This window comes from Eublepharis macularius, chromosome 5 (assembly GCF_028583425.1).
Source record: "Eublepharis macularius isolate TG4126 chromosome 5, MPM_Emac_v1.0, whole genome shotgun sequence".
NCBI lineage: Eukaryota > Metazoa > Chordata > Lepidosauria > Squamata > Eublepharidae > Eublepharis > Eublepharis macularius.
The window spans coordinates 97,522,389-97,550,164 of NC_072794.1; the positions used below are offsets into that span (position 1 = coordinate 97,522,389).

Consider the following 27,776-nt stretch of genomic DNA (forward strand, 5'->3'; position numbering starts at 1 on the left):
TTCAAACAGTAATTTATTAATATATACACATGCTTTCCCAAATTTGGGACACGGGGAAAAGACAGTAAGAGATTCATTCATGTAGTAGCTACAAAAGGCAGAAGAGCTGCTTGGCAAGATGTCCTGTGTAGCTTCATTCCTCCCAGGGGCTCATATCTGTGTCAATGGCCACACAGTTATATGCTGCATAACGCAACTTTTCCTCACAGACCTTGGCACTGCAAGTGAAAAAGGAAAATCTGTAACAAGAGCTCACATTTACATCTCTGCTTACACTCTGGCCAACACCAACCCATCCATGACTTCCAACACACACCCGTTCTGAAATAAGGACCTCTCTCTGCATTTCTGGGCATCACTATCAGCAACTATTCTCTGTATCTTGAACTCAGCTCTCCTCAACAATTACCTCTTCTCTTTGCTCTACTATCTACTGTGACCATCACCCCACTGGTTGACATAGTCCTGCCCACGTCACTTTCATCAGCTGCTCTTCCCTATTACATTCTCTTACCATGCCATGTGTGACTATCCCACACCTCTCAATGAACCACCATTTTTGCAGCTGTCTTTCTCGAGTCCCTGGCACAGCCACTAGGACAATGTCCCACACATATGGCCTTCTTCACAACAGCTTTCTTAAGCAAGACTTACGAGGCATAGTTGGGCAAAAAGAGTGTGCTGGAGCAAGTAGACGATTCTGGAAGGGCATCTGTATTCTCAGAGCTTGAGGAAAGAACAAGTCAGTAAGATTTACTGAGGGAAGATTCTAGGAGACAACAGAAACACAGGCTTGGATCCCACCAAGGAAGGGAAGGTCATGGGCCCTACCCCTGCAGCAGACCTCTGGCTCCCCACAGTGATGTTCCCAGAAGTCCCTTTTTCCTCAAGAACAGCAGGGATTAGCTTGTGCCAGGAGGGGAGAAGTGTGGAATTTGCACCTCATGGAAGGAATCCCTTCCATCCTCAGAAATCCTCCCCAGGATCCAAGCCATAGAGTGCTGCCCATCTCCCACTACCACACACACAGAAAATTAAGCAATACTTACCCTAACTTGTCAGGAAAGATATAAATTCGAGCAGGAAGTCGACTCCTGCCAGTAACAAACCTCAGGAAACGACTGCGATCCTCTGGGGGGAGAATATATAACCATTAGAAACTTCCAAGAAGTCCCTCTCCTACAACAAGCTTGCCCAATATGTATGTAAGGATATGTATGTGAGGAGGAGGAGGCCTGATCCAATCCTTGAAAGCCAAAAAATACTTCTGATACAGCAGGTGCAAGACAACATAACCCAAGCTCATACACAAAATTTATGTTGCAGCAGTAGAAGCCTGGTAATGCTGGAGGTGGGGATGTGAACGGAAACTAAATAACTGAAAACAGTTTAGCTGTGGGACATACAGCAATGTAACTTGTAACAGTCCCTGGGAGATTCCTCTCCTCCACTTTCTTCCCCGTTGCCTCACTGCTTTCTTTTCTCTCTTATTTATTTAAAAATTGTGTGTGTCACTCCTCCAGAAACATGATCTCGATCCTGAAATCTAAGCAAGGGGTAGTATCAAAAAGGTAATGGATTCTTACAGCGGGTTCTTCCTGCACTTCCTAAGACCCTGTAAAGAATGACAGGGAAAAGCCCCCTAAACAGATTGAGTCCACTGTCTAATTTGTGACTGCCATGCATCAACATTACACAACAACTGTGTACTTGGTATTCCCTCACCATTAGTAAAGTTGTTGAGTGCCTCCCAGAAATACTGAATTCTGGTGTCTGATGGTTCAAAATCCTCAAAGCGAGCTATAGAAGAAAGGAAAAAGGGGAGAAACAGTGCACATTAGAGAAATTCACTATGATTCCCAAATATACAAAGTGCACTTAGGCCATGTTTATCATTCCCCACTCCTCCATCCTGTCCTCACAACCACCTTGTGAGTCAAATTAGACTGAGACTGATTGCCTCAAAATCTCCAAGCATAGTCCAACACTAACCATTGTACACAGGAAGCTTCCTTCATGCACACATTGTACACATGAAGCCCCAGACCACTGGTCTATCAGGGGCTACTGACTCCCACCAAGGAAGGAAAGTAGACAATGTGTATTGTCTATCTAGTCTGACAATGGCTGTTCAGTCTCAGATAAAGGTCACTCACTTCACCTATGATATGATCCTTTTAACTGGAGATGCTGGTGATTGAACCTGGGACCTTCTGTACACAAAGTACATACTCTACCACTGAGCCATGGTGCTTCCCCCATAACATTACAGCATTTTGGGTCACAATTACCTAGCATTACATAAAATCACTACAATGAAGCTATACATTTAAAGATTCAGTTGCCCTATTTGCCAGGCAGTGGTTATACTAATGTGCTGGTTTAAACTCACATACAGCTCACCCATGGGGAACTTAGGCTTTAAAACCCCTGCCCAGAGCAGCAGGTAAGAGCTATACATGACTGTGCTATCAACAGAGAGGGAAGGTCCTCCAGCACTTACTGAGTTTCTTCAAGGCCTCTACTGTTACTTCTGGGTCACCACAGACCTTCTTCTCCAGTTCCTGCCAAGTGAGAAGGTCCAACACAGCTTGAGGTACAACCTTGAGCAGTCCAGCCTGCATGGCCACAATCTGGAAGGCAGGGAAGAGGAGAATTTCCACAAGAAATGCCTAAATAAGAAGACTGTAGATGGCATTTTCATTTATCCTCATCGTTTATACCCAGACTTCCTCAGTGAGACTCAAGGTGGATTACAAAATATGAAAAGCATTTCAATTAGACAGCATAAAATATTCAATAAATAATGCAGAAGGTGTAGGATTACAGAACTGGAAAACAATGCAAACAGAAACACTGTCTAACACAACAAAAACTATGTATTGTCGAAGGCTTTCACGGCCGGAGAACGATGGTTGTTGGGGGTTTTCCGGGCTGTATTGCCGTGGTCTTGGCATTGTAGTTCCTGACGCAGAGACCCCCTCACCTCTGCAGGAGTATACCGTGTACCCTGCAGCTGTGGACAAGTTTACATCGGGACCACAAAGCGTAGCATCCAGACAAGAATAAAAGAACATGAAAGACACTGCAGACTTGGACAGCCTGAAAAATCAGCAGTGGCTGAACATAGCCTAACTCAAACAGGGCACAGTATCTTATTCCGGGACACCAAAATACTGGACAACACTTCCAACTACTTTGTCAGACTGCACAGGGAAGCCATTGAAATTCACAAGCATAAGCAAAACTTCAACAGGAAAGAAGAAACCTTAAGAATGAACAGAGCATGGGCTCCAGTTCTGAAAAACACCAGGCCAACAAAACACTCCACACCCGACAATAGCCCTGCAGAGAAGATTAGCACATCAAGCACCAATCCATATGCAAAAGAACCTCCTCAGGATACAGTGAAGCCTCCCGCCATTAGCATTCCACACCCTGGGAAACTCTTACAGAATGACTCAGCTCAACCCCACCCCTCCTGAGTAGATACAAATGACCTACATCTTTTCCACACTGTGACACTGAGAGATCTCTGTCTTTTGGTGCTACACCTCTGAAGATGCCAGCCACAGCTGCTGGCGAAACGTCAGGAACTACAATGCCAAGACCACGGCAATACAGCCCGGAAAACCCCCTACAACAAAAACTATCTGAGGCATGATATACCATAATGAAGAACGGGGGTTACAAAGGTAGAGGACACTGTTGCAGAAAGGTGATTATTTGCAATACTATCCCTTACAGAAGTAATCTCCTGAGCAGTTCCATTATACTACTGTTCTATCCCCTTTATGAAAATGCCCTCCTGTTTTGCATATTCTGTGAAATGATAGAAGTGTGGGGGCTCTCCTGACCACCTCAGGTATGCTATTCAACATGGTAGGAGTCACCACAGAGGATATACATGAACAGGGTAGCGCATTCAGAAGGGTTTACTCAGATAAGACGTATTATACACGTTTTGGGATGACTCCTTATCTATCTATCTATCTATCTATCTATCTATCTATCTATCTATCTATCTATCTATCTATCTATCTATCTATCTATCTATCTATCTATCTAAAGACAAGTGTCCTGACTGACTCATCAATGCCCAGCCCAAACCCCTGGACCTAGAAATGTGAAATTTGGGCAGGATGTTCCTTTTGTGAGGTAGGGGCTCACTAAGAAGGGATTTTAAGAAATTCGCCCCCTAAGGGAGTAAAAAGGGGTAAAATGTGTTTTCCCATAGGGAAACAGTTTCCCTGTGTGGCTGGCAGGGTCCTCCCCCCCGCCCCCCCCCCGCCGCCCGTCAACTGCCACTCTTCTCTGAGGTCATTTGCATATGCGGCCTTGATTGGTCATCTCTCCAACATTCTAAAGAGTATATACTTGCTATTGGGAGTCACTGAATGTGCCCTGAGGTAAAAATACACCTCCCGGTCTAGAGTTGCCAATCTCCCTGTGGGGCCTAGCTTTCCTGTGTGGCTGGGAGGCTGATGGGTCAGCTGTGGAACTCTGTGTTCTGAGGTAAAAACTAGGTAAAGCAAATTGCAGACAGTTGAAGAAAGACAGTACAAGACTCCTCAAAAGGGATTTTATATAAAAGTCAGTATGGCAACTGAGTTTTTAAATGTTTGTGGGGAGATGGTGCATGACCTTTCTAGGGGCTATTTCAATGTGAACCTCTCACATGAACCTGCTGAAGTGCCCACCACACCATCCCTCCTTCAGTCCAACTCCACCTCACACCTCTTGCAGCCATCATCTCTTACTGCTCCCAAGAAGCCTCCTGGCAGACGTTGTGCAAGATATACCGATGCTAAAAGGAGGAAGCAACTTAAGAGATTAGGCAAAGAAATATGCACATCATACTCCTGTGGTGCACTGAGCAGCAGTGGCCAAGTACCAGCAAGTCCCGAGTCCAAGGGAAAGGTGACCATCCCTGCAGGCCTGGGCACAGTAGTGATGACCCTAGCAGACCTAACAGCCATGATATACCCTGATATCGCCATTATCAGGGAGTAGTCCATGGACGGGCTGTGCAAGCATACCATTCTGACCCCCAAGAACAACAAGGCTGCCATCATTAATGAAACAACTCCCTCGAAAGGGCAGAAATGGTGTACAGATCTGTGGACTCAGTGGTGCAAATGGATGATGCGGTCCACTACCCTGTGGAGTTCCTCAACACGCTCAACCCTCCTCGTTTCCCAGCTCACAAGCTTCTCCTCAATGTAGGGGCTCCAGTGATGCTGGTCCAGAATCACAGCTCACCCAAACTCTGCAATGGCATCAGACTACGAGTGAAAACCCTCCACAGGAACATCACTGAGTCCACATTGTTCATCAGCAGTGCTCGGGAAGGGGGGGGGAGAGTCGGTGTTCATATCACGCATACCACTCATTCCTCAGAGAACCTCTTCAAGTTCAAGAGACTGCAGTTCCCCCTCAAGGTCTGCTTTGCTATGATGATCAACAAGTCCCAGGGGCAGATACTGAAGGTGGCAGGAATTGACTTGAGGGAGGACTGCTTCTCACATGGGCAGTTCTATGTGGCCTGCTGCAGAGTGAGCTCACCCAGCAGCCTGGTGATCCTGAAGGGAAAAGCACCAATGAGGTCTACAAAGAGGTCCTTCAGTAGAAAAAAAAAAAAAAGGTTGTACGTATTTTTCACTTTATTTATTGCATTACAATCTTTTCCTTTTAAAAATCTCTTCAATAAATGTTATATTTTGAAATTCACTTCATCAGTTTTAGGCATCAACATGCTTTGCTTTATTCAAACACTTTTGTGAAGCTCAGGCACTATGCTATTATACAACAAAACGAACTCAACCCCCCCCCCCCAACCAAAAATGTTACATATCCATAAATATTGTAACTGGATTTAAAGTAGTTAAATACTGTAGCGAAGCATGGGCATCAAGCTAGTATTATCATATTACCTCATACATTTTGCTTGCACAAGTGTTTGCTGCCCATTACAGCTTCAACTTCCCTCCCCATCCCACTAGCTCCTTGAGCCCAAATGTCCTCATCTCAAACTATGTTCTGGTTCAGGACGTTGGTGGCAAATGGCAAGGCACCTAAATGCCCAGAAGTAACTTCTGCTATAACGATCCATCACCCAAACTCCTGAGACAGATGTGTATCACCTTCTAGCTCTATCCAGATGTGTTTAGGGTATAGGGGATGATAAAGGAATTGGACCCAATTATAAGTTTTCAAGCCAATATCTATCCCTGTAATGGCAACCTGATCCTCAGTAGAGGATCTAAAAAGTTTCTCCAGCTGAATCTGCATAACAAAAGCCTATTAACAGGCCAGGAACAAGCCACAATGTTTTTTTCCTGACCAGTTGACAACCCTAACTGGGTACAGCAGGTCTGAAAACTCTTTTAAAAAGAAAGGGGGGGAACTTGGAAGAGAGGAAAGGGCAACATGTCCTTGTCTTGTATCCCAGAAACAAGGAAACGATGGTTCCATGTGCAGGAAACTCAGAGGGATTTGGGAAACAAACCACAAAGAAAACAAGCTACAGGCAAGGATAGGAGAACAGGCATGGACTCCAAGAAAGCAGGGCACAGTCCTATTTCCAAAATGCCGTAGCGCCTTACCTGCTCCTTGCTCTCCATTAGCCGTGCTTCTTGTACCAGGTGGATGAAGTCCAGGCGATCTTCGTGGCGTACCACAGTGCGAGTGCCACCAGGGATAAGTTCCACCATGCGCTGGTCACTCAGTACTGTGGTGTAGGTCAATTCATTTCCAAACTTGAACTCAAAAGTCTCTTTATCCATTCCTTCCATCATCTCTAGGAGCTTCACCTGAACACAGGGTGGTGGGAGGGATAATTGAATTCAGATCATCCATTGCCAAGCAGGGGAAGATTTGGCTGGGGTTTCATGTAAACCACAGCCCTCCCTGGATGGCTTTTGTAACTTATTCCCATGAACAAGAGAATCTGTACATGTTAGGAATCTGCATGGATGGCATGGTTTATAAGCTGCAATATTTGTCGGCCCTTCTGTGTTAAATATAAATATGGGAAAAAGCTGCCCCCCTTCACCCAAATGGGAGTTTTAGATTAAGAAAGCTGCTCTGCCAAGTTAGCATTCCAGATGTACAAACCATGAAGACATCTGCTCAACAAGATCCTGAATACAAACATCAAAGATATCCACAGCCAGAGATCTTCTCCCAGTGACTCACCAGTACAGAGTCAACAGCAGGGAAATCCTTGCTCCAGCTCACTTCCTCCCCTGTCAGCTGCTTCCAGACAAAGCCAGGCAGGGCCAGGACCTTAGGGATGGAGAAAAGAGACACATGTAATACTGTGCCCAGACACAGTCTTCTGTGTTCAATAAACAAACATTCAGGAAGGCAGGCAATGCATCCTAAGCTCTGCTTATTAGAAGGATCCAAACACACTTATGATTGTGAACAATGAAGTACTAGGGTAGTCCTCTGTTGTTATTTTATCATTTACCAGACAGAGGAAGGAACATGAGGCATCAATCCTGTGGAGTGCATAACAGCTTCAAATAACACAACCATAGTTGCAGATTTCTGATAAGTCAATGTATTCACTTTTCAATTGATAACCAGTGAGGCATTTCTGGCAAGATAACTTTTGTTTTTGTTTCCCTTAGTAAACCTGAATTCTCTTCTGTCATACGAGAATAAGTCAGAGAGAGCATTGCATTAAAACTAACATCATTCCATTTGCATCTTGGGAACAGCTACAGTTTGATAACATCACCCCTCCATTGACACAAGAAAGAAGTACAGCACAGCTATTTTCCATGTCAACACTACTCCCGCCATGTACTAGACCAAAGCTGGAACAGGTAGAGAACACAACATGGGCTCTTCTTATATCACCTTGGATAATTCATGTACTCTGGACTGTTTTCAGCCTTGTTTCTGCCCAAGTTATGGGACAGAGATGGCTCTGGGGGCTTTACTGGATGACCTCTATCTGAATGTAGAGAAAGGCTTCTTTGTTGCTTCTACTGGCTCTATCTGCAAACTTTAATGCAGTAGATCATGCCATCCTGTTGAGGTGTTTGGAAGTATAAGTAGGTATGATGGGATGTGGACTGGTTTAAATCATTCCTCACAGGCCAAACTTAAAGGGCTGTTATTGGAGATCGGCTATATTCAGTGTGGCAACTATCTTGTGAGGTTCCACACGATGCAATCTTATTTCCTAAGTTATTCAACCTGTATGTGAAGTCTTTAGGAGAAATTATTCATAGCTTTGGAATTAGATGTCATCAATATGAGGATACCCAGTTCTATATCTCTCTGTCAAAATCCCTTAGTGATGTAGTACAGGTCTTGAGCCAATGCCTTACTGTTGTGGTTAAGTGGCTGAAACTAAATAAACGGAAACAGAACCCAGACAAGATAGAAGTGATGCTGGTTAGAAAGGTGAAGATCTTGAAAGAAATTGTCCTTCCCACTTTTGATGCTGACCTTTGCTGATTCCATTAAGAGTATAACACTTAAACTGGATCCAATATTCCTTTTGGACATATAAGTCAATGCAGCTGAAAAAACATTTTCTTCCAATTCAGCCTAGCCCAGAAGATGGCCCCCTATTGTGACATAACTGAACTAGTCACTAGGATTCATGCCACAGTAACATCAAGATGAAACTACTGTAAGGCACTCTACATAGGTCTCCCCACAAAGTCAACTCAGAGACACCAGTTGGTGCAGAATGCTACAGCTCAGGTATTATCAGGAGTTAGAAGCATGCATATTACTCCCATTCTGTGGTCATTCCACTGGCTTCCCATCAGTTACCAGGCTCAATTCAAGATACTGGCTATCACATACAATGCCCTTCATGACCTTGGTCCTTCATATCAGTGGGAGCGCTTCTCCCCTACACTCCACCACAACAGCTTCGCTCATCAGAGCAGGGCCTTCTGCAGGTGCCACCCTGAAAACGGGCAAAATTAACAACTGCCTGTACATGCACTCTCTCTGTTGTGGCCCCCACATTCTGGAATGGCCTCCTTGATAAGGTCAGGAAGGCTCCCACCCTCTTGGCTTTCAGCAGGCTATGCAAAACTGAATTACACAGGAGGGCTTTTTTTACACAGGTAATTAGGGCTGTACTGCAACAATATTTTCTGAAAGTTGCTTTGGTATAGTGACTGTGGATTATAATACTGAATACAGTACATATTGTCTCTTGCTGTAAGTATGATCCTATTATGTTATTTCTGTATCTTTTAATGTGTCATGTTAATACTTAAGCTTTGTCTCAGCTTTGTTTTCAGATTTCTGCTTGTTTTCAGATTTCTGAAATCCAATCCTTATTGCTTTGTTTGTTGGATGTCCCATCCTGTTGACTTTATTTAACTCACCCTGTGTAATCTGCTTTGAGTCTCAGTGAGAAAGGCAGATTATAAATAATGTAAATAAATAAATAAATTGCTACTCAAATGCAGCAAAACATAATGTCAGAAGAGGCCTTATTGAAGAGGACCTCATTATTGTCCAAAAGGAAGAACTTGCCTTTAATCCCAACAGAATTCTGTAATTTTTTTTAAAAAAAACAGCCTATTTTTGAACTACCTGATCAAACAAAAACAGATTATGTATTGTCGAAGGCTTTCACGGCCGGAGAAGGATGGTTGTTGTGGGTTTTCCGGGCTGTATTGCCGTGGTCTTGGCATTGTAGTTCCTGATGTTTCGCCAGCAGCTGTGGCTGGCATCTTCAGAGGTGTAGCACCAAAAGACAGAGATCTCTCAGTGTCACAGTGTGGAAAAGATGTTGGCAGGTCATTTGTATCTACTCAGGAGGGGTGGGGTTGAGCTGAGTCATCCTGTAAGAGTTTCCCAGGGTGTGGAATGCTAATGGCGGGAGGCTTCACTGTATCCTGAGGAGGTTCTTTTGCATATGGATTGGGTCTTGATGTGCTAATCTTCTCTGCAGGGCTATTATCGAGTATAGAGTGTTTTGTTAGCCTGGTGTTTTTCAGAACTGGAAACCATGCTCTGTTCATTCTTAAGGTTTCTTATTTCCTGTTGAAGTTTTGCTTATGCTTGTGAATTTCAATGGCTTCCCTGTGCAGTCTGACAAAGTAGTTGGAAGTGTTGTCCAGTATTTTGGTGTCCTGGAATAAGATACTGTGCCCTGTTTGAGTTAGGCTATGTTCAGCCACTGCTGATTTTTCAGGTTGTCCAAGTCTGCAGTGTCTTTCATGTTCTTTTATTCTTGTCTGGATGCTACGATCTGTGGTCCCGATGTAAACTTGTCCACAACTGCAGGGTATACGGTATACTCCTGCAGAGCTGAGGGGGTCTCTACTGTCTTTTGCTGATCATAGCATCTGTTGTATTTTTCAGCACTGGCATCTTCAGAGGTGCTACACCTCTGAAGATGCCAGCCACAGCTGCTGGCGAAACGTCAGGAACTACAATGCCAAGACCACGGCAATACAGCCCGGAAAACCCACAACAACCAAAAACAGATTAACTGCAGGAATCTTTACTAGGACATGAACCACAGCAAAAACAGAGAGAGTGCCTGCTCACAATGGGATTGTTCATATTGATGAGCAATGTTTCCAAGAGTAGCAGACTGCCTTTCTATCCAAGTGTAACTTTAGAAGGAAAAAATCCTAACATTGTCCCTGTTGAGGGACTTGATTATGCCAATATAAAAGGTTAAAGAGTTGTAAAGACTTCTCATTCTTTCCTCATTTGTGACACAGCAGGAGGAATTCTGTGAAAAGTTATCTTGATCATATGGATGAAGAAGAGATCAGGACAAAGTTATGCCTCTGTAAAATATGTACCTCTTTTTATAGATAACATCCCAACTCAAAATCTCATCTGAAATGCTCACTGTGGGTTTGCAATAGAAACTGATCACCTGTCGTGACTGGAAAATAATTTGGTGCAGTGGAGAAGTAAGGGAGAAGACAACTTTGGTTCTACCACCAGTATCAAGGGAAAATAATCTCAATCTGACACTCACCAGGAACTCCTTCCCACGCAGGGCTGCACCCATGATCTGCCCAATCCACTCATATTTGGTGAATTCCTTGCAGGATGGGTTGGGGACATACATATCTCGGGCCTCTCCAGTACCACTACCCTGAAAACAAAGACAAACAAATAGACTCAAACTTCCTGCCCAAGCTACACTCTAGGCAAAACAAAAATGAGTAATGATGCAGAAAGGATAGTATTTTGGAAAATGAACATGATGGCAGCAGGCATGGATTGAGGAGGAGGAACTTAGGTGCCCACTTCTATTTGACTGCCTGGAAATTAAGCCTCCTTTGCAACAATCCTTTAAACACCTGCTTCTTTGGGGTCCCTTGTAAGGAGGAAAGGCTTAGCTTGAATAAGCAAACATGATTAGTACCTGGTTAGATGTGCGGACAAAAAATGGCAGTGGCACAGGGCTCTCAGGTGAGCTAGGACACAACTCCTCAGACATATCAGCAATACTATCCCGGAAACCACCACCTGGAAAGAAAAATAAACATGAGTATGATATTGCCAGCTTTGTTTTGATGCCATCAGCCTCTTGAGCTTAAATACAAAAATCTTGGATATTCCCACCCCCAATCTCCTGTAGGATTTGCAGCGTCTTGAGAATAAAGCTTGGAAACCATGCTTGGTCTAATCCAGTCATATATAATAATCTCCCTGAAGGACAGGTAGGGCAAATATATAGAGCTCATGCCTCCATACAATGTTATTTTGTAAAACAAACCTTTTGATCAAACCGAGGGTTATTCCATCAAGGTGTGGAGGGCACAGGTCATTGGTTAAATGGCCACATGCAACACAGCAGCAGACCCTCAACTCTACATACGACCATCTGGTCTGTGCCTCTCAGCCATGGATCTGCATATATTTTAAACCATCTAAATTTGGCAAAAGGAAACTCAAACTTTGGATTCCAAATCTAGGAAACTTTGAATATTTGTAGATATTGTAATACTGATACTGAAATCAGAGACACAGTCAAGGGTGTGATTTATTCATCCCTTACATTATCTTATAAACTAATAGCCAAGTGGCCTCAACAGGTGGATCCTTAAAGCTGCAGATGGAGGCTATTTGTGAATAAAACAGATGCTTCTGCAACTTCGGGGTGCCCCATCAGGACTGCAGAAAATTTTCAAAAGATTTTTTAAAATTACATGGGGGGGGGGGGGGCTAAACCCTCAAAAAAACCCCGGTGTTTTCTGTGCATGTGCAGAAAACACACTCACCTCTTCCTCCATAGTTATCAGCAGTAGAGACAGCCGATGGTGAGGAGGGGGGAAGGGGAGGCTCCCTGGAAACACCCCCCCCCCCATTCTCACATGCCCTCCAAAACCAGAAGCTATTTTACAGGAAGTGTTAGCTGTTTAAAAAACGCAGTGAGGCCCCAATCTGGGTTGCCATGTACATGATCCAGCTTGGCGGCCTCATGGCAATTTTTAAACAGCAAAAATTGTCTGTAAAATGACATCACCGGGCGGAGCAGCAACAGCCACCTGAAGGTGAGCTCTGAGTAAATGGGGGGAAGAGGGGAAGGGGCTCTTCAAATAACCTGGCTGGATTAAACACACCCAGGAAAGAACTGGCATAATGCTGGGGGAAGGGAAGAAACCGGGAAGAATTTGTGGGGGGAAGAAACAACCAGGCAGGGATCTGTAGGGGGGCAGTGAACCAGAAAAGGATTTGGTAGGGGACTGGGAAGGGTGTTTGTGAAGGGGAGAAGCAAAGACAGGGAAATGAAATTCTTCCTCCCCGCTTCCCACAACCTCCCAGCTCGCCCTAACATCAGCACAATCCCTGGGACTGGGTAAGGGTGCCTGGCAGGCAGGGGGCAAAAGGGTAAGTATGTTTCATGGGGAAGGAAGAGTCACACTGAGGGGTGCCTGGGAGGGCAAAACCAACAACAAAGGTCAAGTGGGGCAGTAACAGGGAAGGCTGGCTTAGACAACTGTGGAGACAATCCTCTCCACAATCTGCAATCTTTGTGTGTGTGCACGCGCACACAAGCGCATGTACACACACATATATAGATGCCAATATTTCCTCCCCCTGCAATCATAATGGCTAGAACCTTGATTTTCTTCTTCTTCCTTTAAATTAAAGACATTTTCAGAGATCAAATCTGTGTTATTTATCATTTTTGCAGAACTTGGGATTTCACAGTACCTGGAACTTACCCTGGTCAATGATGCCTTCAGCAATGAATTTACATTCCCACCACTGGTCATAACGAAGTGGCCACCTGCAAGGAATGGAAATGGTCATTTGAATTTATCTGTTCCTTAGCCGAGGGCCCTGCATTGTTGGGAGAAATGTCAATGACAACAATAATAGTGTTACAAATTTTGTCTGTGCAAGGACATTAAGTTCCTTGGATGCTGTGTGTGCGTGTGCGCGCGCGTGCACACGTGTGTGTATGTCTATACCTTTGGACCAAGCTCTTCTTTACAAGAATGAGGTACTACGTATCTTCTTTCTGCAGATTCGGTTTCTGCCTTCTCAAGAAGCCCTGTGGTGCACAACGTTCTGGCATTCGTGTCAGAAACATCAAGATGTTTGGAGGTTGAATAAGCAGGACAGATAGGGAAAGGGGTCTAAGAATAATTAAGCAAACAGTTACCGATAATCCAGGGGCTTGTCACACTTGTCAGTGGGTTTTAGGCCTTCATACACCTAGAAAAGCAGACAATGCAGAGAAGACATTAGGAGCGAAAGAGTCATGATGAGCTCTGCTACTTACACGCAGCACAGCAGTAATATAAGCCTCTTAAGGGTCTTGGTGCATTTATTATAGTGGAAGCTGGAACCAAAATCAGGTAATAGTCAGCAAAATGTTCCAAGAAAGTCTTTCACTGCCTGGCTCCCAAGACTCCTAAGAGTCATTAGTTTATGAATAAGGAAAGACATTCATCAGTTAAAAAACCAAAGCGACGTAGTGGCTGGAGTGTCGCTTTGGATGTAGGAAGCCAAGGATGAAACCATCAGTCACCCATGAGGTCACCATGTCAGGTTGTGTGGTGTAGCGGTTAGAGTATTTAGAATAGGACTGGAGAGACCCACGTTCAGATCTCCAGCCTTCTAGGAAATTCAGTGAGTGACCTGGGGCTAATCACTCTGTCTCAGCCTAACATAAGATTGTTAGAAGGATACATTCTGGGCTGCTTGGAGAATGGACAGAGATTCCCACAGTGAAAGCCTCAGAAAGTTATAACAACGCATAAAAACATGATAACTGCTGAGTCAGAGAAGACAGGGAGTCAAGACCCAAGCATTTTCTACAAAGCACATGACACAGCTATGCCACAAGTAGAAATACTGAGTTAGATCGTGCCTAAAATTTCCATGAATGTTGAGGAGTGACTTTCACTCGTTTTCCCTTTCTGAGGCAGACCTCCAACTCCAGCTATTTATAAGGGGGGCTCTGTCCCCCAGGAGTAGCAACTGAGGGTGGTAGAGATGCAGTGGGAGAGGGAGAGCAGGAAGTCATGCTTACATTGATGGAAAACCTTCCATCTGCAGAAACTTTAGGCAACATCCAACCCATTGAATTTCCCACTGTATCACAAGATGAAGGAACACTGAGTGGTACACCACACAGAAAGACATGGAGCTGAATGGCCATGCAAAAGTGTTTGCTAGGGGTAGCTTAGACTCTTATGTGAACTGAATTAGCTTTGAGGATGTAGCCTAGAAAAGCACCTCTGAAATGTGACTGGCAGACAGCAAAAACAGAAACTCCACTCCCATCTTCCTTGCATGTGTGTGTGTGATGGCTATTACCTGGGTGAAGACCGTGTTTTTGCAACTGGGATCAAGTGCTGGATTGTCACGATGCTCCATGGCCAGGCGCCGATTGATGTAGAGGCGTGGCATGAAGTTGGGTTTGCTAGTCTCAGAGTCCTTGAGGCACTGGGTAATTAACACTGTGCGCCGCTTGGACAACAGTAGGAATTGCTTGATGCGCTGAAATGGACAAAGTATGGCTGAGTCAAAGACAGCAATGCTCTGATGGTCCTTCTCCCACACTTCTAACCTGCCTGGCTCTATTACCAGTATCAGCTCAAAACTTTATTCTTTGAATTAGCTTTTTCCCCATGGCTTGTGTGTATGTGGGAGGGGGGAGAGTGCTAGGGACACAAAATTCCAGGAACTTGGGTTACCCTGGGGGTCCTGTGAGGTAGGCAAGATACAGGTGAGGGATAGCTGCAGCGTGCCTGTCTTGCATGTGTTCTTCTGGATGTGAAGGTTGGGGTCCCAGAGGGAATCTTTGTCTTGGGGCTCATAGTGGTTCTTGGTAATTCTACCTTCTCCTAGAGAAGCAGGCTCCTGGGGCAGGGCTGATTATAACAAAACTATTTTGTTAGTGCTTCAAGGAAGGTTAAGAACATGGGACTAATCTGGAGAACCGGGTTTGATTCCTCACTCCTCCACTTGAAGCCAGCTGGGTGACCTTGGGTCAGTCACAGCTTCTAGGAGCTCTCTCAGCCCCACCCACCTCACAGGGTGTTTTGTTGTGGGGATAATAACAACATACTTTGTAAACTGCTCTGAGTGGGTGTTAAGTTGCCCTGAAGGGCAGTATATAAATCGAATGTTGTTGTTGTTGTTATTTGAATTATCCAAAACAATCAACAATAAGCAGAGGTCACATGTTTATTATTGACACATCAATGACATGTTATTATTGATACTTAGGTCTCCAGCAGAGACCTAAGTATCAACCAGATATCGGCGTAAGATGTACACTGTTCCAAGTAGCACTGTGTTTTGCAGTTCTGTAGAAAGCTGCAGTTTTCCATATTATTATTATTATTATTAGTAGTAGTAGTAGTAGTAGTAGTAGTAGTAGTAGTAGTAGTAGTACAGCATCCTGCCTCACCTTGAGCTGGCTGAAAGTACCAAGCGTGTGGTCCCAGGCTGGGACAAGGTGGTGAAGTACACTGTCCAAGATCTTGATAAACCTGCCAGAAGAAAAATGCAATTTGGGGCACAGAAGTGAAAAAGTCCATCTTTTTTCAGTAAGGGTACTTGGAGCCATGCCACATGGTAATATGCTTTTAGTCACACACATGCTTTTAGTCCCTGCCACAATGACTGTAAGAATATCACCTTTTTGCTGAGAAAAGAAAGGATTCACTGGCTAACTGATAGAAGAGATTCCAAACAGTGTTCAAAGTGGTACAATGTTCCCTAGAACAGTTGGGCTCCAAACACAAAATGAAACATGAATGTTGAAAGCCTTGGTGTTCTCTTTGTCAGGTCTGACTGTGTTCCTTGTATAATCTAACCAAACAGACTCCATTTTAATCCTGTCAGTGTTATAAGCTCTTCTTTTGCAGGTGGCAAGCAACCCAGTAACAGTTATCTCAAAGAAGAGGAATGTTATGACTACAGCCTTTCCAGTCATGGGAAAGTTTCACTCTCTCCGCTTCAAGCCGCTTGTTTTGAGAACTATGGGGGGAGGATGGGAATCGCTGGGCTTTGCTATTCTGTACCTTAACTTTTGCCTGCCATTCGTAACAATACCAGTGTACCAGCCAAGATATTGCATCTTGGCCAGTGGACTATAATGGTTGTTTATATTCAGTAAAATCTTTTGAAATCAATGGACTCATGTCTAATTGCAAGAGATAGTCTGGATTGCAACTTTTAATAAGCCACAGTCTGACACTCTTTTTCAACAAGTCCCTTCAGCTACCTTGCAGGCACACACCAGCCATCTTATCCCTGCCTCTGCAGCTGCAGATGGCCTCCTATCTGCTCTATTTCTCAGCTTCAATATGTTTATGTGACACCCAGTACTGGCCTTCCCCACTCCATACCTCTGAATGACCACAGCACGCCGGTAGAGCACATCAGGGTCTGTCCCCTCCAAACGAGGATATCTCACCAGGTTGGCTGGCTGAAACATATCTGCATTAAGCCCCAGTTCCCGCTGCCGAGACGATTTGATCTTTATACCTCGGAGGCGGACATCAATCCCATCATCTGCATAAAAGGGAAGGAACAAAGCAGCTCAGGTAGGTCAGTCAAGTAAGGTATGGCTTCCACAGGTGAAGGGAGAAGAGAGAAATGGTGAAGGGGAAAACAGGGTGGGGGGCTCTCTGAATCAGTGCAGAGCCAACATGAATGGGGTTGTGCCAGTGTCATTTCTGGAGCATGTCAATCTGCTGTAGCAAACACAACATACAGAATCCTAAAGTACATTTATTGTGACAAAAGCTTTTGGGGACTCAAATCCTTTTCCTGGAGAAAGTAATCATAAATGGCATTCACAGATCAAAAGCACCAAAGCAGATACCAAGCAGTGACTACATAAGAAGATCTAATTCCACCATGGCCCTAAGGGCTCTCACTGGCAGGGGCGTATGTATGTGCATGCAACCCTGTGGAGCAAAATTGGTTTTAGAGCAAGATAGTATCATTGCACCAGACTTCCTGAGGCGTAACAGGTTCACCCCCATACTGACACCCACACACCTCTGCATTCCACAATGCGGATTTCAATGACAGGCAAGTGAGCAGTCATGTCTTCCAGCACACACACATCCCCGATGTAGCTCCTAGGGACACAAAAACATCAGTTTCCTCTTACACACAGTAGACTTACCCCTTACTTACCCCCATCCTTTTCAATTACAAGCACAGAAGATCGGCTAAGAGTTACATTCAGTGGGGGATGGGAGCTGGATTCCAGGAGCCCTGGTTTCCATCTCTAACTTGCTGGATAACCCAAATTCATCCATCCACCAACATGCCTTGGATGGGCAAGGGGAGGAGCATAGGAAAGATGGTGCTGTAAGAGCTCATTCACAGCCACTAAGCATATCTTTTTACATATTACCCAGGTCAAGTGGAATCTGCCAAGAAATGCTTCCTTTTTGCATACAGCAACAAGTTATATAATTCCTTCGCAGCGCAAGCATTTTGCAGTGATGTCCACACAGAACACATGGCCCTGAGGGCTGTATGTGCTCCAAACTTTTGACAGTCCCTTCTGCTGGGAGTGTCACAAGAGCTCTGGCCTAAGTATATCTGATGGAGTGTAGGATCATTTCGCTTGGAGAGGGCATCAGAAAACAAGGATGTTATTTTAATTTACTTTTTCTTTAAATAATAATGTTGCTGTCCTCACCTTTAACCTCTGAGATGGGACAATCTATAAGCTCAAAGACAAAGCAGTATCCACCAGCATCTGATCCTTCACCAATACAAACAGGTTAACAGATCACTGCTTTGCCCTACCATCTGATAAGCATAGTTCTCTCTTCCTACTTCTCTCCCATTCCCCCATGCTACTAGGAAACCCATGGACTTTCCACTGACATTATTAGACAGGAAACACCAGGACTGAGGTTTAGTTTCATAGCCTGCCTCCCCCACCAACCATATTCCCCACCCTAATGTCACTCACTCATCAATGCCCACATCACTCAACTTCTTCAGATTGTCGCCCTCACCACCATAGACAGCCACACGCTTCGGCATGAAGTTCTCATCTGTTGTGTCCACTGTCAGGAACAGTTTCCTTAGGGAGAGAATTAAAAGGCAGACAATGGACAGCTACAGAAATGGAGTTCATCAGACTCTTAACAAGAATCTGTCAACAAATATGGAAAATAAAACAATGGCCCACGGACTGGAAATGCTCAGTCTACATTCCAATTCCAAAAAAGAGAATTCCAAAGAGTGCAGCAACTACTGAACTATCGCGTTAATTTCCCATGCAATCAAAGTGATGCTCAAAATTCTACAGCAAAGACTCTTACCATATATGGAATGAGAAATGCCAGATGTTCAAGCTGGATTCAGAAAAGGAAGAGGCACCAGAGATCACACTGCAAATTTACGATGGCTAATGGCCCCGTGACGCAGAGAGGTAAGCTACAGTACTGCAGCCCAAGCTCTGCTCACGACCTGAGTTCAATCCTGGCAGAAGCCAGATTCAGGCAGCCGGCTCAAGGTTGACTCAGCCTTCCATCCTTCTGAGGTCGGTAAAATGAGTACCCAGTTTCCTGGGGATAAAGGGTAGATGACTGGGGAAGGCAATGGCAAACCACCCCATAAAAAGTCTGCCAAGAAAACCTCGTGATGCGACGTCCCCCCATGGGTAAGTAATTACTCAGTGCTTGCACAGGGGACTACCTTTACCTTTTAATGGAACATACCAGGGAATTTCAAAAGAAGATCAGCCTGTGTTTCATAGACTATAGCAAAACTTTTGACTGTGGCGATCATGAAAAGCTATGGAGAGTCTTAAAAGAAATGGAGGTGCCACAACATCTGATTGTTTTGATGCGCAACCTGTACTCTGGACAAGAGGCTACTGTCAGGACAGAATATGGGGAAACAGAATGGTTTCCAATGGGCAAGGGTGTCAGACAAGCGTGTACATTATATTCCTATGTAGAGTATATCATAAGGAAAGCTGGATTAGATCTAGAAGAAGGTAGAGTGAAAACTGGTGGAAAGAACATTAACAATTTGAGATATGCAGATGACACCACATTACTGGCAGAAAATAGTGAAGACATGAAACGACTACTGATGAAGATTAAAGGAGAAAAAGCCAAAGCAGGATTACAGCTAACATCAAGAAGACAAAAGTAATGACTACTGAGGAATTGCACAATTTTAAAGCTGATAATGAGGAAATTGAAATTGTTCCAGATTTTCTGTTCCTTGGCTCAATCATCAACCAAAAGGGAGACTGCAATGAAGAAATCAGAAAATTGAGACTTGGGAGAGCAGCTGTGAGGGAACTAGAAAAGATCCTTAAAGATGTCTCTATGGGAACCAAGATCAAGAAAATCCAAACAATGGCATTCCCCATTATGATGTATGGATGTGAAAGTTGCACAGTGAAGAAAGCTGACAGGAAGAAAATTTATTCATTTGAAATGTGGTGCTGGAGGAGAGTTCTGTGGATACCATGGGCAGTCAAAAAGACAAATAAGTGGGTACTAGATCAAATCAAGCCTGAATCCTCCCTAGAAGCTAAAATGACAAAGCTAAGGCTACTGTACTTTGGTCACATCATAAGAAGACAAGATTCTCTGGAAAAATCAATAATGCTAGGAAAAGTAGAAGGCAGTAGGAAAAGAGGAAGTCCTAAAACAAGATGGTTTGACTCAATAAAAGAAGCCACGTCCTCCAGTTTGCAGGATCTGAGCAAGTCTGCTAATGATAGGACATTCTGGAGGTCTTTCATTCATAGGGTCGCCATAGGTCGGAGGCGATGGCACATAACACACACACAATGACAGTGAAAAGACTGAACTGAGAAAGCTCCAGAAGTTTTAAAATTCTATTGGGATTGGGAAGCCTAAAATGCAAAAAGAATGAAATAAGCAGGGAAGTAGCTGGCAAAAAGACAAGTCTTCAGGACAGCACAAACGAGGCCACAAAAGCTCCCTGGTGTGGTTGATTAGTGTTAAAGTGGGGAGAAGTGGCAGCATAATGAGAATTAAGGTCACCAGATTAAGGAATTATCAACATAACTACTGACTTTGTTCAAAAAACAAAACAGAACAGTTCCCATCGCGTACCAAGAAAATCCAAATTACTCCCAAGAGAAATCTCAATTTGGTGACCAATAAATGATCTTGTCTGAGCTCTGTGAAAACATCTGTGATCACAGAGATCTACAGATCTTTGTTAATAATGGGAGAAGGAATAGTCTTGACCTCTCAAGTGAAAAACAGAACATGTTATTATAGGACTTTGTCCTATAATTTAGAGAGGTCAATCTGAGATTGCATGACAACAACATTCAGTTATGTAGGGGATGAGGCAGTGTATAGATGAATACACAATCCCCATGTGTGTCTATTATGCTGTAATGCACTCTATAAAGGTCTCCTCTCAAAATCAACTTGGGAATTCTAGTTAGTGGTGAATACTACAGCTTAGTTATTATAAGGAAGTGGGCAGAACATGTGTATTACATCTGTTCTGCAGTCACTCCATTGGCTTCCCATTAGCTACCAGGTTCAATTCAGGGTACTACCCATTACATAAAAAGCCTTTTGTGGCCTTGGTCCCTCATATCTGCAGGACTGCCTTTAGATGAAATTGGAGTCATCTGAACAGGGCCTTCAGTAGCTGCCACCCTGCAAATAGAAAAGATCAACAACTGCCTGCACATCTGCATTCTCTGTAGAGGCCCCCATCCTATGGAGGTCAGGAAGGCTCAAAAACATTAGGCCTTTATCCTATTACATTGTTTAGTAGATGTCTACTGATTTACATTGTGTAATCTGTCTTGAGTCTCAGTAAGAAAGGGAATAAATAACATATAAATAATAAATAATATTAAATATTATGCAAAGAAACAACTTCTGCCTAGAAGGCTCTTCCATTGTTAAACACATCTCAGTATCCTCTTCTAGAAAGCCAAAGTTCCCTTCAAGCACAAAATCAACTAATAATTATGCAGATTATCACCATCCATCATTCCTTAAAGTTTATGTCATACAGTGCTTCCCTAAGTACAGTTATACTCTTCTAAGTCCCTTGAAAACAATGGGCTCAGAAGCACAACTCTGCTTAGGATGGCTTTGAGAGTCCATGAAAATTGTGACACACGTTTGAATTATGAAAGTCCCCTCCTACGTGCACTGGCTGGATCAGTGCCCCCTCCCTTCCCCCCTCCATCTAGTGACTGGGAAGGAAACTCCAGTTGTGCAGACTGGTAAGGAAGTGATACGTTAGTGGCTCACTTGATGATGGTTCCTTTCTTCATGTTGAGACGGACCCAGTGCTGGCCCTGGGACCCATCACTCTCCCAGTAGGTGTCCGCATGGTTATCCGTCAGGCATGAAACGTTGAACTCTTCCTGAGGGAAGCAGAGCAGAATTTGGGCCAGGTGGAGAATGACAGGCTCACTAACATTTACACACTCCAGCGTGGGCTGGATGCCTGGCTCTGGAAGCAATCCACAAGGTACTGAACTGCTTTCATTTCGCAGCAGACCAAGGATGGGCTTAGAAAACTGGAAGCTGGCAAGTGAAACAGTAAAAAAAATAAATCATACTGCACAAAGGATGGGCCATGCTAACAGCCAGGCACCTGAAAAGACTAGGTCTTCCCGCCATACCACTTGGCCAAGCCTCCAAAGAATTTGCTTTCAGATACCCACAGAATCCCTTCTTTGCCCCAAGAGGAAGTGCACGTAGCCTGACAGGCTGAAGTATCCAGTCCCTGAGAATGTGCTATCACATTCACCTCCCCCAAAATCTCATGACTATGAGCCTGGATCAGTGCCCCCTCCCGTCCCCCTTCCATCTAGTGACTGGGAGGGAAACTCAGCTATCCCAGGAGAGGAAATCTGCCAATCTAACAAAGGAGACACTTAGCACAAGATCTCAACATCAAGGCATTTCAGTTCCATCACAACTCTTTCTAGTGTTCAGAGAAAGATTATCTGTCTTCACTGAAACTTCAGTAGGAATACAACTTGAAAGTTGCCAGCAACTCAGAAGTCTGCCTATGTCTAAACTAACAAAGCTGACTAAACAAAACACCACTTTGCCTGCTCTTCTGAAACAATAAAGCTATTGTCTACTCCACTGTCAGGGTAAATTTCATTCCATGGGTGGTGCCTAAAAGGCAATCTCAAACTTTTTGCCCTCATCATTGGCAATGAGTCTTCTAGGGCCTGTTTACAGCAACCAGTTTGGACTTTAAAATATCTTAATTCATTTCATCCTTAGATTGCAGATACCAATGACTCATTAACTACCTTACTGGTTACTAGCAAAAGCTAAACTGGGAGTTACGATCCTAAGGCAACATAATCTGTGTGTGAGAGAGGTCCGTATAGAAACGGAGCCCATAACCATGCTAGTACCGTGTAGGAAGAGACATCAATGCTGTCCACATATTGCTTGATGCTGCCCAGATTCTCATCCTCCTTGCCAATGTGGTCATAAAGGAAATGCACCAGATCTTCATCACACTCATAACTCCACGTGGGAGGCACAAACCTAACATGATAATGATTGGGATTAATTAAACTGGATGGAACCACTGTCTTATTTATTCTCTCATCCCTGTTCAAGCTCTCTTATCTTCCCAATTCATCCTCACATGAAGCTGACATACCGAGTCAAAGCATTTGATCTCTCTAGGGCAGTACTGTCTATTTTGTTTGGCAACAGCTCTCCACACTCTTAGGTGAGGTCTTTTACACCACTTACTACTATGTGATCCCTTTAACTGAAGATGCCTGAACCCTTCTGTATGTAAAGCAGATGTTCTACCATTGACCCATAAACCCTACAAATGTTATTTTTATTCCCTCTCTTATCAAAGCACAACTGATAATGGAACCAGTCACTCAAGAATACAAAGCAGTTGTGTCTGCGTCTGGCGTGAAAAAGGGTCCCAGTTTGTAGAAAGCTGCAGACCCAGCCTCCACTGCCAGACGAAGAGTGCTGGCTGTCTCAAGTAACCAGCCCTTTCTTATGCCCCCATAGGAAATTGTAAGGCCATTACCGGAGTTTCTCTACTGCAGCTACATCTGGTACCATGATTTTGGGCTTTGCCCCAAGACGCAGGGAATATGTTAAATCGACTACCTGTTCCCACCTGGAAGAAAAGCGGGAAAACATTAACAAGCACAGACTCTTGTTTAGTCACACAGAAATAAAGTAAATAGTTCAAACTTAACAATCAGTTTCTATAACAAGGAAAACGTATGAGACTAATTCAAAGGGCTAATATATATAGCCGTTTGTTTAAACCTTGGAAAGATATAATTCATAATGCCTTCAACAATTATTTTTACTTCTTAACCAAACAACAGGTTTATTTAACAGAACCATTAAAGGAATATTTGATAGTATATACTTGAAAATGCTCAACGCCAGTTTTGGCCAAAAATTGTTACTTTCACCATATTTCTGAGTTTTTACATGGTGTCGTGAGCCATCCAGCAACCTCCACCTCTGAAGATAAGGAAATGGAAGAATCTGGCCCTGCACTGGAGGAATACCCACATGAACAGCTGGATTTAGAACCAGAGCCAGCAAAAGAAGCATCAGGAAATGAGGGTTGCTCATTCTGGCAAGACCCGAAAGAAATGGAATAGAGACCTGAGCGTCAGTCACCACCAGAGTCTCCTGAACTAGCTAAGCACAGGAGATGCTGGGAGCATTTGACAGCTCAGGAGAGACAAAGAAGCACCTGGTGAATTGCACAACAATGGTCAGCCCTATCTCCTGAAACAGAGTTGTTACAGGAGCAGGAAGGATAAGCCAGTAAGAAGCAACACCTGTGCTTCAGGGACAAATCAGCTTATTAGGCAGATAAAAGGAACAGACTGGGCAAGGCAAGGCATGTTGTGGAAACATTCTCGCTTGCTGGTCCTTTGAGCTGATTTGCTCAGTGAATAGAGGAGTCCCTCACTTGCTGCTTTGCTAACCTGTGCTTGTTTTTCAGCTAGAAACCCTATCTCCTGTCCTGGCTCCCTAGCTTTGGACCCTGAACTCCAGACCTTCCTCCCCGCTCCCTGCCCCATTTTTGGATGGAACCTTCAGCTTCCTGGCTCTGTTCTGGTTTGTGATTTTGCTCTTGTCTATTGCCCTGGCTGTCTGTGATTACATCTGTGTATCCTGGAACTCCCAGGTAGAGTAGAAGAGTCTGGCTCTGCCCTGGATGTGACAATTGTTTTGATTGCTTATCATTGTGTTGTGCATTCTGGAAGCTTGTGTACCATAAACACCAGACTTGTCTTTCAGCATGACATATAGCATGATGTACTGACTGTGAAAGTATACTTTTGAAAAATACACTATCATACAGTGCTCAGCTTTGGGTGAGGTGAAAAAAGGAGCTCAGAACAGGGGCACGAGTATTTGCAATACAGTAATTGCATTCCTCCCTCCCAACAAACACCCAAAGCAAGGCACTATATCCATGTCCTCATTTTAAACTGGCTTTGCAGTGTCAGATCTGACAAATCCAGACATTACTACTCTAAGGACTCAACTGGCTTGAATCACATAGTTAAGAAGAGGATGACAAAATAATAACATGCCACCAGCAGAGGACAGATACAGCTGCAACATGGCGGTAAACTAGAAAGGATCAAGGTGAAGGGGGTTGTTTTGAGCAACTTGCTTCCCTTTTTGTGCTGCAAATGTCTGTTGTTTGAAAACAGACCCAGGACCAAGACCAAGGTCTCTGGGGAAGAGCAGCTCTCTGGATCAGGAGGCAAGATCTGAGCAAAGGTGAAGCCTTCCAGGTTGATTCCATTAGCAAAACAATTGGGAGCTGCTAATTTAGTTTGCAGCAATTACATTTGGCTTTGTCACTGCTGCTAGTCTTAGGTTCATAGTCAATACAGTTGGTTTGTATCTAGAAGAAAGCCCTCCAATCTCAGCTCCATACCTGATCACAGGCTTATAGTCCACCCCCAAGAGTTGTTGCTGCCTCTGGATTCTTTCCATAGATTCCACTGGCACCAGTCTGTCCCCACCATCAGCATGCTTACACATAAGTACCCAGCCTTCCTCCAGATCACAGCCAGTCTTGTACTCCTCCAACTGCTCCTATGAGGAAAGAAAGAACACTTGGATGAGGAGTCAAGTCAGAACTTTGTACAACCAGCACAACCAGGAGCATTAAAATAACTCTCAAGCTTATCTAAGGAGTCCAAAAGATCACTGAATCATCATGAACACTCTCTCTCAATGAGATGTACACAGGTTGATTAAAGTAATGGCACTCTCTGGCACAGCTCCAGTTGAAATTTGATTCAATACTCACATCCAAAAGGGTGCCCACAACGACCCTTTTCTGATCACTGCAAACTGGCGACACTTCTCCTTCTCAAATAATGCAAGTAGTTGAAATATTAAACACCACTACAATGACAATTTGGATGGGCAGATACATAAATATGCCTGCATTCCCAGGTATATGGATAAGTTTGCACAACTGAGCCCTTGGCAGGTACCAGGAAAATCTCTAGCTCAGACGAGGATGTTTTCTGTTTTTACAGCTGATAGCACACACCTCATAGGCTCTATGTTCCAAGTGCCATACAGGACTGTCTATTTATCCCAGCACAAAAACTGCCAGGGCAAAAAGCAACTGAGAAAGAATCATCACAATTGGAAAAAAGCCTGTTTTTTTGCCCCCTAATAGTTGACCCTATGCTGATATCAGTGCCAAAACTTAATGCAGCAAATCTCACAGAGTGGGGTAGAAGATGCTACAGAAGAAACTGGATGGAGCTTTTCAAAGGGCAAAATGGACCTCAGACTTCTTCTATGCCATCATAAAGCTGTAAAAGTGGACTAAGAGCTCATACTCCACCTTTAGAAAACAACCTGGTGCCTCTCACCCGTTGAGGGAATAACCAGGATGTCCTAAAGGATGAAAGCACATCACTGCTAGAAGTAGTGACTCAGTACAGAACGCATTAAAGAAATTGAAAGCAGATGGGATTTACTTGGTAAACAGGCGGGAAGAGCTATGTTTCAGTGGGCTGAGGTCAGAATAACTCTGCATAGGTCAAGCTCTGCGTCCAATAGCACTTTAAAGACCACCTACATTTGAAGGTGCTATGGGACCTGGATCTTGCTCTTCCACTGCAGACCAACACGGCTACCCATCTGCAACTATCTGCATAGGACTGCACTGTTAAATCCCGAAAGACACATACTGAAGATCATCAACAGGGGGCTTACAATGGCAAGAGGAAGGGTTTTTTTTAAGCCTTAGAGGTTTCACCTGCGAGGGAGATCGTAGTTATTTCAGATTATTTACTATTATAAAAGGGCCAATAATACTGTCTAACAGGATGCATTACAGACGAGAGCCAACGAAGATTCTCCTTTTCTTTAGCGTGTGTTTAACATGCCCAGAGCCTAATTTGAACTAGAGCCCTACCCTGGAATATGCCAAAGGAGATGACATGCTCGATGCATATGAAAAGCGCATTTCTTTCTTAATCACAGAAAAACTCGGCTTAGTTGCCACACTTCTGGAGTTCAGGCCGCAAGGGGCACAGCAAGGGCGCGGGGCCGAGATCCCGGCCTGGCATAAACCCCAGCACCTCTCTCGGGAGGGAAGCGTCCTAATCCAACCGCCCGGCGTGCGCACTGGTCCCTCCCCGGTGCGTGCGCGGTAGAAGCCCGCCCCGTCCCGCTCATTCACTCACTCACCCGGGTGAGTTTCACCCAGAGTCCGTGCCCATTGCAATACTCCTCGCCGCTGGCTCGGACGCACGAGCCCTTGCGCAGTTCGATCGTGGCCCGGCCCTGGCCCTTCCTGGCGCCGGCCTTGGCCGGGTTGTCCCACACCGACAGCAGGCTCCGGCCTGATGCTGAAGCGGGCCCGGGGGCGCTGGGGTCCTTGCAGATCTTGTACTGCACTTCGCGAGGCACGTAGCACAGGGCGGCGGGCAGCGGCTCCGCCCGGCTCAGGCATCCGATAGCCTCGTTTAGGAAGCGCAGCCGGCCCAGCAGCTGATGCGGGGACTCGCTGGCGCCGGAGGGCACCATCTCTCCTCTAGCCGCCGGGCTGCGCGGCGGGAGGGGGCTGCTAAGGGGCAGGTTGGGGCGCTGCCTCTGTCGCCACCTTCCGCCCTGGAACCACCGAGTCTGCCCGCAGGGCACCGGGAAGAGGAGAAGGGGGCGGGCGCTTCCTGCTCGCGCCGTCCTTCCTCATTACTCCTTAGCGTGCCGTAAAGCAGCTTCTATCGGCGGACGGATAAATGAAGCTGGCCATAAAGTGGCGCCTGCAAGCGCGGTGCT

At 44.7% G+C, this 27,776-nt stretch overlaps 1 protein-coding gene across 1 annotated transcript; it reads right to left on the reverse strand.

Annotated features, from left to right (window-relative positions):
- On the reverse strand, positions 1–27,659 carry HECTD3 (HECT domain E3 ubiquitin protein ligase 3). The gene is made up of 21 exons (XM_054979939.1): positions 27,186–27,659; positions 25,405–25,565; positions 23,509–23,601; positions 22,862–22,997; positions 21,732–21,847; positions 18,425–18,538; positions 17,491–17,573; positions 16,833–16,998; positions 15,890–15,971; positions 14,791–14,973; positions 13,631–13,683; positions 13,188–13,252; positions 11,381–11,484; positions 10,988–11,107; positions 7,198–7,287; positions 6,606–6,812; positions 2,504–2,633; positions 1,726–1,800; positions 1,050–1,131; positions 655–726; positions 1–218 (listed from the first exon to the last, which is right to left on the reverse strand). The coding sequence occupies exons 1-21, from the start codon at positions 27,522–27,524 to the stop codon at positions 134–136; spliced, it is 2,556 nt and encodes an 851-aa protein (XP_054835914.1). The 5' UTR covers positions 27,525–27,659; the 3' UTR covers positions 1–133.
- Positions 27,660–27,776: the final 117 nt, after the last annotated feature.

What these genes read in the sequence shown, in the direction of transcription:
- HECTD3 (XM_054979939.1), bottom strand. Translation starts at nt 27,524, where the DNA reads ATGGTGCCCTCCGGCGCCAGCGAGTCCCCGCATCAGCTGCTGGGCCGG. An exon ending in TGAAGGCATCATTGACCAGG is followed by an intron (nt 11,485 to 13,187) that starts GTAAGTTCCAGG and finishes TTTTCTTTCCAG; the next exon opens with GTGGTGGTTTCCGGGATAGT. An exon ending in ATCTTTCCTGACAAGTTAGG is followed by an intron (nt 727 to 1,049) that starts GTAAGTATTGCT and finishes TCTTTCCTCAAG; the next exon opens with CTCTGAGAATACAGATGCCC.